The sequence below is a fragment of the Bactrocera tryoni genome, chromosome 2, assembly GCF_016617805.1.
Source record: "Bactrocera tryoni isolate S06 chromosome 2, CSIRO_BtryS06_freeze2, whole genome shotgun sequence".
Classification (NCBI taxonomy): domain Eukaryota; kingdom Metazoa; phylum Arthropoda; class Insecta; order Diptera; family Tephritidae; genus Bactrocera; species Bactrocera tryoni.
Genome location: NC_052500.1, coordinates 73560184 through 73571661, shown reverse-complemented (window position 1 = coordinate 73571661; position 11478 = coordinate 73560184). Strand labels below are relative to the sequence as shown.

Sequence of the window (11478 nt, the reverse complement as noted above, 5' to 3'; positions counted from 1 at the left end):
TTTAATAAATTAAATATTAAAGATAATTATTTTTTAATAAAATATTTTTAGTAACTATTTTTTTAACATTTTTTTTAATTTTTTATTTTTTTGGTAAATTCTTATTTTAATTAATTATATTTTAATAAATTATTTTTTAATGAATTATTATTTTAATAAATATTTATTTTCATATTTATTGTTTTTTTAATAAATTATAAAATAAATATTAATAAAAAACACAAATACCTTTAGAGTTCACAAAAAATGTTGTCATTTAAACAGTCGTCATTTTGAACAAAGGTCAAAAAAAAGTTACTAATTCAATTATTTTTATGCTTAATAAATAATTGTTTAAAATAATTTTTTTTGTTTAAGTTTTTTATATTTTTTTTAATATTCTTTAATTATAATTTTTTTAATAAAGTATGTTTTATTATTAATAGCTTTTTGAAAATAAATTATTATTTTTTTAATTAGTCATTATTTTTAATAATTCATATTGTTTTTTTCCGATCTAATTATATATTTTTTAATAAAATAGTTTTTTAATCTTTTTTTCAGAAATCATTGCTTTTAATTTATCATTTTGTTTAGTAAATTATATTGATTTGAATAAATTAGATATCTTTATTATACATTATAAAACTGTAAAAGTAAAATTTTTTAATATTTATTATATTTTTTTAATATTTTAAAAACACTTTTTTAATAAAGTATTATTTTTTAGTGAAATATGTTTTTTATTAATATTTTTTTTCATTTTTTTTTCATAAATCATTGCTTTTAATATATCATTTTCTTCAGTAAATACTTTTTAGTAAATTATGTTGTTTTTAATAAATTTGATTTTTTATTACACTTAAAAGTGTATTACAAATACATAATTTTTTTTTAATAAAATATAATATAAATTTTTAATAAATCATATTGTTTTTTTTAATTTATACATTTTTTAATGAAATAGGTTTCTTTAATAATTCTTTTCATAAATCAATGCTTTTAATCACTTTTATCATTTTGTTTAGTAAATATATTTTTACTAAATTATATTGTTTTCAATAAATTAAATTTTTATACTTTAAAAAAGCCTTTTTAAAAGTTTTTTGATGAATAATAAAAAAATTTAATTTATTAAAAGCAATATAATTTACTAACAAGTTAAAAAAAAGTGTTTTTTTTAATATTTTCTTAATGAATAATTTTTTTTATAAGAAATATAAATATAATATTTTATAAGAAATATAAAAAAAATTATTCATTAAGAAAATATTAAAAAAAACACTTTTTTTCAACAATTTTTTTTATTATTTCTTTATATTACATTTTAATCAAGAGTATACTAAGCATTTTAGAAATCGACCTTATGCCCCTTATGCCCCTCACAAGAGCTTTGGTAAGTACATTTTCGTAAATTTAGCACTCACAAAAATAATACTTAAACACAATAAATCGGGCGAAAATTTTAAAAATCATATTTAACTTACTTATGCTATATGCAGAGAAAAAACAAATATTTTTTGCTGCCATTAATAAAAATAAACAAAAATTTTTTTCAAAAACGAAGTTTTTAACTCTTAAAAAGAGCAAATTCCAATTCTCATAAGGTTCCATTTGTTTTTAATGAGTAGAAATGGCTTTTTGCGAAGATCACGGATATATACATAAAATTGTATAATTTTTATTTTTCAAATTGCACTACCGAAGAAATCCACAAATTTGAGAAACTACACATACAATATTCCATTCGCGACTTAACAAAACACTTTTTCGACGATAATCAATTCACGAGTTTACAGAACACTTTTCATTAAGACACATGGAGAAGACAGAATTTCACGCCTTTTTCGTATTGCCGACTTGAATTTTTAGCTTGCCACTTATAATATCATTTTCCAATTGAGTAAAATCAGGCCTTGATTTCCCAAATAAAATACTGGAATGTGCCATAATGTTGTACGTTTACACCTGTGTTAAATAGCAGTTATAAGCGAATAAAAAAACGAAGCTTCAAGGATTTCAAAATAGATTCCTGAATGTACACCACAATAAAAGCACAGACATTAAAAAAGAAATTATATGCAACAACCACACAAAAGAGGAAAAGGGCTCTATTGTCAAATATACATACCTACAAAATACCGTTATGCTGAATGTAGTGGCAACTGTTTTTATGACAGATGAAACCCTTGAGCCTACCCACTACTTTTCGTGGCGATAATTGCAACGTATTATTATAATAATTGCATATTTAATAATAAAGAAAGTTTTAATTACTTATACATGCTGTTTTCGCGCAACGGCGTATTTATTAAATTTCTTCTTTTTTTTTTACTAATAATGTTATATGTATGTAGTACGTGATTTTTCGTGTGCCAGGTTTGTATACAAAATATGGCGCAGGAGCAAGGGTAAATAAAAACAAGGACTTAAACAATTGAGGGGTCATAGCTGTGTGAGCAATAATAGCATGAGACATCAGTAAATTGTACGAGTACTTCTTCATTAAAATTGTTTAACTAAAAAAAGTATCTATAATAACATAATTAAATAAATTGCAATAAAAAATTGTGTATATAAAGAATAATTTAATATTCGGCATACAAACTTTGAAGCAGCATATTTAAATTAATATTGTGATAAGTGTGTCCGCAATTGCACAATAGCTGCTTTAAACAATAATAACAACACCAGCAATTGCAAGCAGAGTTATGCCACATAACTGTATTCATCACCCGAGTTGGGAGTACGTTCTATGTACTGTTTGTCGATCAGCGATTCGATGCATTTTTTTATCATTGAAATACTCGGTGTAAAGCTCACTCTCGATTGTGATAAAATCTACATATGTGGAAAGATATTTACGCATTAGCATAAAAGAAACATAAATGAAAATGAGAAAGAACAGCTCCGCACCTCTTGTATAAGCGCATTGTGCTTTAGAACTTTGCGAGATTTCATGATACGCACAATGGCTGCCTGCAGATAAAGCTTTCTATCCTCGTCTACTGCACTGATGGTGTGTTCGATTTGCTGCAATACAAACAAATACAAAATATACATATAGAATTTCGCTTTAATAGTGATTTTTTTTTTGTTTTTGCTCACCTCTTGTTGTGTTTCCTTTTGCATAGCAGATGTTATTTTGAATTTTGTTCTCTTGTTCGAATAATCGAAATTCAATTCGATTTTCGTATTGCCCTCTAGGTTTTCTGAACTCGCATTGAGCAATTTCGATTCAAGCAGCGATTGTAAATGTTTTTGAAACGTTTCACTGTTCAATTGCAGGGTGCTTTGTATATCCTTGCAGGTAAGCGAGTCACAGGATTCAAACAACAACAACATGGCCATTTGATAGGTTTGCATTGTAACTATGTAAGTTTTCTTCAGATAGCCCAGTTTCAGTTCGCCATGACACATATGATGTAGCCATGTCAATTTGCGACCATTAAACGATTTGTGATAGAAGGCTTCGAACTGCACAATAAATAATAAGTGTAATATTTTAGGTTATAAATTTGAGGTTATAAGGCAATAAATAATATGTGCAATATTTTAGGTTATAATAAGTAAATACATAAATTTCGGTTGAACCGAGGTCATAATACACTTCACAGCTGCATTTCTTAGAGTATAAAAAGTGTTTAATTTGATTTCGTTCGATCAATTTGTATGGCAGATATGTGTATGCCATGGTAGTCTGATATGAACGCGATGCTCGGAGATTGTAGCTTTGTTTCAGGGTATAGTTTGTGCTAAATATAATAAAGATACCTTATCAAAAAAAAGTTTTTCATACAAGAGCTTGATTTCAAACGATCTGTTTGTATGACAGCTATATGCCATAGCGGACCGATCTGAGCAATACGATCGAAAATTATAAGGTTAACTTGGAGAATATTCCATGCCAAAATTTGTGAAGATATTTTATCAAATAAAAAAGTATTCCATATAAAAACTTAATTTTAACCCATCAGTCCGTATGACAGCTATATGCCATAATGGACCGAGCTGAATAATTTCTTCGGAGATAATAGCGTTGTCTTAGAAAATAGTGTATGCAAAATATAGTAAAGATATTTGATCAAATAAAAAAGTTTTTCATACAGGAACTTAATTTTAACGAATCATTTTGTATGGCAGCTATATGCTATAGTAGACCGATTTGAATAATTTCTTCGGAGATTGTAACTTTGACTTGAAAAATAATCTATGCTAAATTTAGTGAAGATATCTTTTCAAATAAAAAAGATTTCCATACAAGGATTAGATTTTGATCGATCACTGTATGGCAGCTATATGCTATAAGGGTCCGATATCAGCGATCCCAACAAATGAGCAGATAGTTGTTTTGAAAATAGAGTATGCAAACTTTCAGATCGATATCTTGAAAACTGAAGGACTAATACGCGTGTATACACACAGAGGGACGAACAGACATAGTGGCAAATTGAATACATCCCGCTCAGGTATAAATATGCAACAAATATTATGTGACTTACCATTCTGATAGATTTTTCAAATTCTTGCGGCACTGCAAAGGGTATCACTACTTGCGTTGGTCCCAATGGCCATGCGCCGGCTTGAAGCACTTTGATGGATAAATTAATGCCTAAAAATTGAAGGGGTACATGTAATTGTAATTTCAAACAATATATCGCATACGTTTACCTAAATCAATATTCTCCTGTTTTAAATGATTATTAAATTTGTTATTCAAGTCCACCGAGAGCGAAATATCCGTAAACATGCGATGCAGTTTGTTTGTGAATTCATAACCACAAGCTTGCTGCAAAATTGAATACATACATTATTTGAATATAACGCAACAATTAAGTATAAAATATGATTTACCTTTAATCTATTGATCATAGCTTCCTCCGCATCCATGCTTTGAGATTGCTCGTGAATAAGTCTGAAAGTGTTCGTAAGTACATATAATGTCAACTTCTGTGTTGACATGCTTTTGCGTACTCACCTTTTTGCTAACAGTCTGCTATAGAATTTTTGATAGACATCTTTATCTTCGATGTATTTAAAAATTGTTATATTGTTGGTGAGTTTTTGATCAATTTCCGCCTCGGTTGTCTTGGATTTCTTCAGCAACGTATCACAGTACTTGGCAACATATTCGGCACTTCTACAAGGTTGCCGATCGCCTGGTCGACGGTTGATGATACTCGCGCAAGCTTTATCCAAAGCACTCAAAAACAACGAATCATTTTCAAATACATCCGCAATTAATTCATGAAACTTTTGATGCACTTTTAACATATTTTCCACAAATTGTATATGTATATTTTCACCGGAAAGTGTGGAGATAGTTTCTAGTCCTTCATTTTTAATGTGATCCAAAAATGTATGTATTAGCTGTGATTTCAAATTGTCTGCTATCGGTTTCAGTATTTTGTACATATTCCGCAGATCCTTGCGCTTCTCTTGTGATACCATATCTTTGCATTCGGAGTAAATAAAATCAAGACGCCTATTGACAAACCGATCCTCGCACTTTTTACGTAGTCTCCACATTGAACTGTAAAAAAGAAAACATATCAAATTATGCACTGTAAAACATTTAGAAAGATATTATATTACGTTGCATGCAGAAATTTCTTTGCACGTTTAGTTTCTTCTTCCAATATCTTGATAACCTCCTCCATGTATTGACTGACAGTACAAGTTTTCAATAGCTTTGCTGCTTCGTTATCGTAGTAATCCGCACTTGCCATAACTAATGGAAACTCGACTAATTCTTGATACAATTTAAGTTGTCCAGTTCTTTTGTAGCCTCGAACTTGCACGAAACTGTGTACCACGCCACTTATTATTTTAACGCGATTAGGCGTGATTTCTGGGCTTCCACAGCGATCCGCCTTAATGTCTTCCAAAATATGTTTGACCAGATCGTCACTTAAATTCTTTATCATGTAGATGTGCCAAATATCCAAACCTAATTCACCGATTTCCATTTGCTCCATTGTATCTGAAGACAAATTTCCATATACTACTTCAGCGTCAGAGATTTTTTGCTTCTTAATATGCTGCTGATTTAGGTAACTATAAAGCGAAATTATGACATAATTATAATTTTTTTTATACACGTAGATCGCATCGATTACTTACGAATACAGATTATCTAGGTATTTGACACCTTGACTATATTCGGTCCAGGCATCATAGTAACGTTGCAGCAGATCTGGTTCACCGTTAACAGTTGACGTACTGCATGGATCGGGCGCCACTTTTGTTGCCAACATATTCTGAACATGGTTCTCTAAAAATTGCTTCGTCTCATTGTACAGTCGATCAGCGTAAGGCTCTGGATGCGCCACACACAAAGTATAAACATCACTAAAAGCAGTTTATAAACAATTAACACATTTCTCTTATGTATGTATGCCATGAATTACTTACCTAAATCTGGTACTCCAGTCTGAACGGTTAACATTGCCCAGCGTTATGACCGCTTCCGCAGTACTTCTGAGATTTGGCCAAATTTCATTGAAATCTACACTCTTTGGGGTCAAGGACATGCTGGCTGCTTGCAATTAAACGCAACTGCAACAAATAGTGAAAAGCAGACAGAATGAGCAATGAGTTTGCCAAAAATCGAGTGTCAGGGCAGTGTGCGTGTTAGGTGGTGGTGCGCAGGCAGTGCTGGCGTTGTACAGGAAAAGTCGCGAAATCAGCTGCCGTGATGCAACAGTGAAATGTTTGGAATTCTTTAAAACACTTTTAGCACATTTTACACACCGATTGAATATAGATATTTTGTAATAACTTTGCGATTTATGTATTTATAATCAACTAAAAATTACCTGCACAACTTTGCTCCGTAACGATAAACGTCCTCTTCTAAACTTCTTCTTTAGCGTAAATTCACAATGGGTTATATATGCAAACTGACTTATTTAACTCAATATATTGAATAATGTATACATTCATATTTTTAAGGCCGTATAAAGCTTTATTTTAAAAACAAAAAGAAAATTGATGTAGAATCCCTGCTTGGCAAATATTTAATTAATGTTATACAAATTTTGTACCAAAAAGTTTTTGGGTACTACTTTTTGTAATAGATTTTCTACAGTGCAAATAATTAAAAATTCTATATTTGAAATATATGGCATCATTAATTGTGATTGTCACGAAACTTACCACATATTCTGTTAAAACTACTTTTTATTTGTAACAATTTGAAATATTACAGAATTACTTAAATTAAATTAAAGCTAAAGAATCGTATTATTTACTTATCTTCAAAATGACACTACAAATTTGTAGTTATCAAGGTTGTTATACGCAACGTTTTCCTTGTAGTTCAATAACGTTCTTCCAGTTACCATCCGATGAACCACGACGTACACATTGGATACTAAATAGTGGAAATAAACAGCTGCTTAACCTTAAGAATAGCCAAAAGCGATACTTCTGTGAAATTCACTTTCATAAAAAGGATATAAAACCTCATTTTTATAGAAAACTTTTATATAAGAACGCAGTCCCCATGCCATATATGAGTGACGACGTTTCTACACCAACCACTAATACAAATACCATACAGTTTACGGAGTTCGAGGTAGTAAGAGATTACCAAAGCGAAGTTAAAGGAACAGATGAAGACAATTTGTATCAGGAATTCGATATAAAGTAATTTAACATTTTTATTATTATATCAACAAATTATTAATTAAAAAACTATTCTCTATTTATTAAGGGAAGGAGAATACGAACCCGAAAATGAAGATGATGCACAGATTATGTCAACAAAGGACGGTTGCATTTTATATGATGATTGCAACGAGGATGACATACAGGAAAACAAGCTATTGACTGAAGAATTACTGGACATACCAGAAACTATATCTAATCTCGCTGAAGTAACACCTACAAAACAAGAGTCAGTGTATATTGATAGTAATGATTTTGTCGGCATATCGGTTGCTGACGGTACGGTGTCAACTTCTTGCATTTCGCCAGCAGCTTCACCCACTACAGATGTCATTTACAGTACAGAATCGCAAAATGCTTATACTTGTACAACAAGTGAAAGTATCGTCACTGCTGCTGAAGTAACTGCGGATTTAGTGTTAAATAATGATAAAGAAATTTATAACGATTTAAATGAGACTACAGTGTCCGAAAAATCATACGAATCCGATAAACATTTTGCGTTATCACTTGTGTATTATTTTCAACGATTAAATGCTAAAAAGAAAGCACAGGCTAAAATTGACATTCTAACATATTTAGTAGCACTCGATCAGGATAAGAATTCGTAATGGGATTTATGTATATACTGCATCACTCAAAATCCATGTAGATGTATTTATAATATGGCATGAAATAGTTAAGGTATGATGTTTTTATATTCTTTATAGTTTGTAGGATAAAAAAACAAAATTAATTCGTGTAAAATAAGCGAAAAATAAAGTGATACTAAAAGGGATTTGTTGTAATGCTCTGTAAGTGAGTCTTAGCTACTCAATTAAACAAAGAAATATAATTTGGTTTTGAGACTAAATTTTATTTGCAACTTTTTTTATATCATTTATTTACTTGTTTAGTTTATATATACTATATATATTTTTTTTTCAAAAAAGTTGCCAAGTTGAACTACGCTATGTATTGTTCAATATGTATAACAGATGATCCCTACAGTAAGCATACTCGACTATAGAAAAATACAACAAGAATATTTTGAATGATATACAATAGCTTTTGCTAATTTAATAGTTGAGTTCAATAATAATTATATAAAACTTAGTATAAAATTACATTGCAAATAATTCATGCATATGCAGTTACAATTGTGTATATACAGTTTATTTCGAATTAAATTGTTTTGTATTAAAAAAAATTGAAGCGAGACATAAATAATCACTCTGCGGTTATAATATATTGGAGTATCACTTTTTGTTGCAAACACATACATATACTATTATTATTAGTATGTATGTATGTTTTGTATGTAAGATAAAATATTTTTGTTGTTAAAAAAATCAATGATATGAGGAACATAATATACATATTCATGATATATTCATGAATTACAAAATATATATTTTTTCACCACTCTTATTTCATTGCATATTTGTACATTTTCTCTAAAACTGCATATCTTAACATATGCGCTGACTATTTTTTGGAATAGTTTTATTCTTTGTTTGTGCAAAACAACAATGTGAGTCTATGTGCTGGGCCTTGCTACTTGTTTTTATTCCTACTTTTGTTTGTGTGCGCATCCACCTTGTTGATTGTCACGCTACTTTGTATTCGAAGCCGTTTAATCAAGATTGTGCGTGATAATGCATGTACCATTAAGATGTCCGTTTTTTCCCTATGTCGATTGTTTTTTTGCAAACGTCATCTAAAGTTTTAGTTTTTGCCGTATGTTGCTCATACGACATGGTGTACTATATGAATACATTTGTTTGCATAGCTTTTATGAAAAAAATTATTAAGACCTTTTTTGTAGAACGGAAAATTATGTGTTAGAGTTGAAAATGTAGTTGTTTTGGTGATAAACAATTTTTTGGAAAAGATTAAAAATAAAAATAAAGAACTTGTTTATGTTAGTGCATTTTTTATGGGGAAAATTTATAATTTATAATTTTGGAGAGCTTTGGCAAAAACAATCAGTTTGGAAAATAACAGACACCCTAACGGACCATATATGTATATGGAATACAAAGAAATAATTGCAGACAAGTTGTGCATAATGAAATACAAAGTGCCACAAGTCATAACAAATGATCACAAAGTGAAATTTGTTTAATATAGTTCACGCCTGCATAGCTAAGAGCAAACAATAGCTTGTGCTAATTTAATTTACAAGTTATTTAGAGCTTTCCTATTCTTTTGTTTTAGTACTTTCAATGTCTAATTTACAATTTATATTTATATATGTATGTATGTATGCTTGTTTTAGTCGCTATTTACGCTTGAAATGTGATTTTAAAATTCGTTGAAGAAGTAACCATCGATAGCAGTTTCGGAGAGTTGCTGTTATTTTAGTAGTACATTATTTTGCTTTTAGATTTTCTTTTTGTTCAAAGAAGTTTTCAGTTGATTTATATTTTTTGCTAGACTTTTATCTTTAAATTCTTTTTTGAAATTGAAAGTTGTAATTTTAATTATTTTTTTATGTATTCTTAAAACTGTTATTATATTTTTACTAATATTTAGTTGATTATTAATTAATTTTTATTTATGCAACAGTTTATATTATAATCAAATAATACAAATATGACTACTTGAAGCAAAATATTAATTTATAGCTTGAGACTTGTCGTTAGACTACTAACACTTATGACATAAGAACCAAAAACAAATGTGTTTGTGGATGTTGCTGTAGATGAGTTTTACAATTATAGGTGGATTTTGTCGAGCTCGTCATCAAATTTAATAAAAAAAAATTCTTCTTTGCTGACGTAGAAACCGCATACGCGGTTAAAGCCGAGTAAAAAATTAATAAAAATTATCTTTGCAATATTTACGGTGCCACAAGTCAACTCAAAGATTCTTACATCACATGTCTTTCAACTTATTTATAACTGGTATATTATTAGTTATTGCGGCAAAAGGTATGAAGCAGCAAGGACATTGAAGCCCACCTTTTCATCACTGGCATAAAAATGTTGGACTGTAAAGTAACTGAATGAGCTACACTCCTTTTCCAACCCGAAAAAAATTCTAAGATTTCTGCTCTGAATTAGATTTAGATTCGGTCATATTACAACAACAAATTGTTTTGTAAAATTTGGATGCAAGTTCACCGTTAATTCGTACATAATAGCTATTGATTTGAGTTCTTTCGCAAAAGGCTCTTATAAACCCAAAATGAGTTGATTGAATTGTACTCTAACCAGAGCCATCAAAATGTTGCGAGGTAGAGACTTCTAATTAAAGTTCGTTTCATATTTACAGCATATTTATTTTCTCTACCAGTTTTAGTTATGCGATCTGAAAGTCAAGTAAGTTCCCTGTACTTCCATAGAGTGTTGCGAATTTTTAAATTCAAAAAATTTGGATTAAATATTAGAATTTTAATTCTTAATTAAAATTTTGAGCATAAGAATAAAAGTTTTCAGGTTTTGATCTGTTGTTGTGATTAGAAAATAAATTTTCAATTTTTGATTCCAAACATATTGGATTTAGAAGAAAGTTTTTATTTTCAGAATTGTAGAAAAAATTAAAAAAATTACTTTTCAAAAACTGGAGCTTTTGAATTCAAAAATTTTGAAATAAAATTGGAAATTAAATTTTGCATTTTTAATTTTTGAGAACAAATATTAAATTCCGATTCTAAATTGCTTGAAATTATTTTTTAAATTGGAGTGAAAAAATTGCAATTTTTTAAATTCAAACATTTTCGATAAAATATGTATTAGAATTTTAATTCCAGTTTTGAGAAACAAATAAAATGTTTCAGTTATTATTCCGGTTTTGTGATTGGAAATTAAATTTTTAATCCCAAACATATTGGATTTAGAAAAA

General features: G+C 29.1%; 2 protein-coding genes across 3 annotated transcripts; one reads left to right on the top strand and one right to left on the bottom strand.

The window, feature by feature from the left end:
* Positions 1-2252: 2252 nt before the first annotated feature.
* On the bottom strand, positions 2253-6868 carry LOC120768350 (cullin-2). Of its 2 annotated transcripts, XM_040095004.1 has the most exons (11): positions 6798-6868; positions 6394-6537; positions 6103-6330; positions 5575-6036; positions 4958-5512; positions 4834-4894; positions 4651-4768; positions 4482-4591; positions 3088-3456; positions 2896-3012; positions 2253-2820 (listed from the first exon to the last, which is right to left on the bottom strand). In XM_040095004.1, exons 2-11 carry the CDS (start codon positions 6510-6512, stop codon positions 2689-2691), a joined length of 2271 nt encoding a protein of 756 aa, XP_039950938.1. In that variant the 5' UTR covers positions 6513-6537; positions 6798-6868; the 3' UTR covers positions 2253-2688. The 2 variants fall into 2 exon arrangements, with proteins under 2 accessions (XP_039950938.1, XP_039950937.1); XM_040095003.1 differs by lacking the exon at positions 6798-6868 and having other exon boundaries at positions 6394-6782.
* A 284-nt stretch (positions 6869-7152) lies between these two features.
* LOC120769125 lies at positions 7153-8508 on the top strand. Its single transcript, XM_040095987.1, has 2 exons — positions 7153-7629; positions 7697-8508. The coding sequence occupies exons 1-2, from the start codon at positions 7244-7246 to the stop codon at positions 8259-8261; spliced, it is 951 nt and encodes a 316-aa protein (XP_039951921.1). The 5' UTR covers positions 7153-7243; the 3' UTR covers positions 8262-8508.
* The last annotated feature ends 2970 nt before the right edge of the window (positions 8509-11478 follow it).

Excerpts from the sequence above, each read along its gene's own strand:
- LOC120769125 (XM_040095987.1), top strand. The coding sequence starts at position 7,244 with ATGACACTACAAATTTGTAGTTATCAAGGTTGTTATACGCAACGTTTT. Across the intron at positions 7,630-7,696 it reads TATCAGGAATTCGATATAAA|GGAAGGAGAATACGAACCCG; the intron begins GTAATTTAACAT and ends CTATTTATTAAG.
- LOC120768350 (XM_040095004.1), bottom strand. The coding sequence starts at position 6,512 with ATGTCCTTGACCCCAAAGAGTGTAGATTTCAATGAAATTTGGCCAAAT. Across the intron at positions 6,331-6,393 it reads GACTGGAGTACCAGATTTAG|TGATGTTTATACTTTGTGTG; the intron begins GTAAGTAATTCA and ends AACTGCTTTTAG. Across the intron at positions 3,457-4,481 it reads TTGAAAAATCTATCAGAATG|TTCGAAGCCTTCTATCACAA; the intron begins GTAAGTCACATA and ends TTTATTGTGCAG.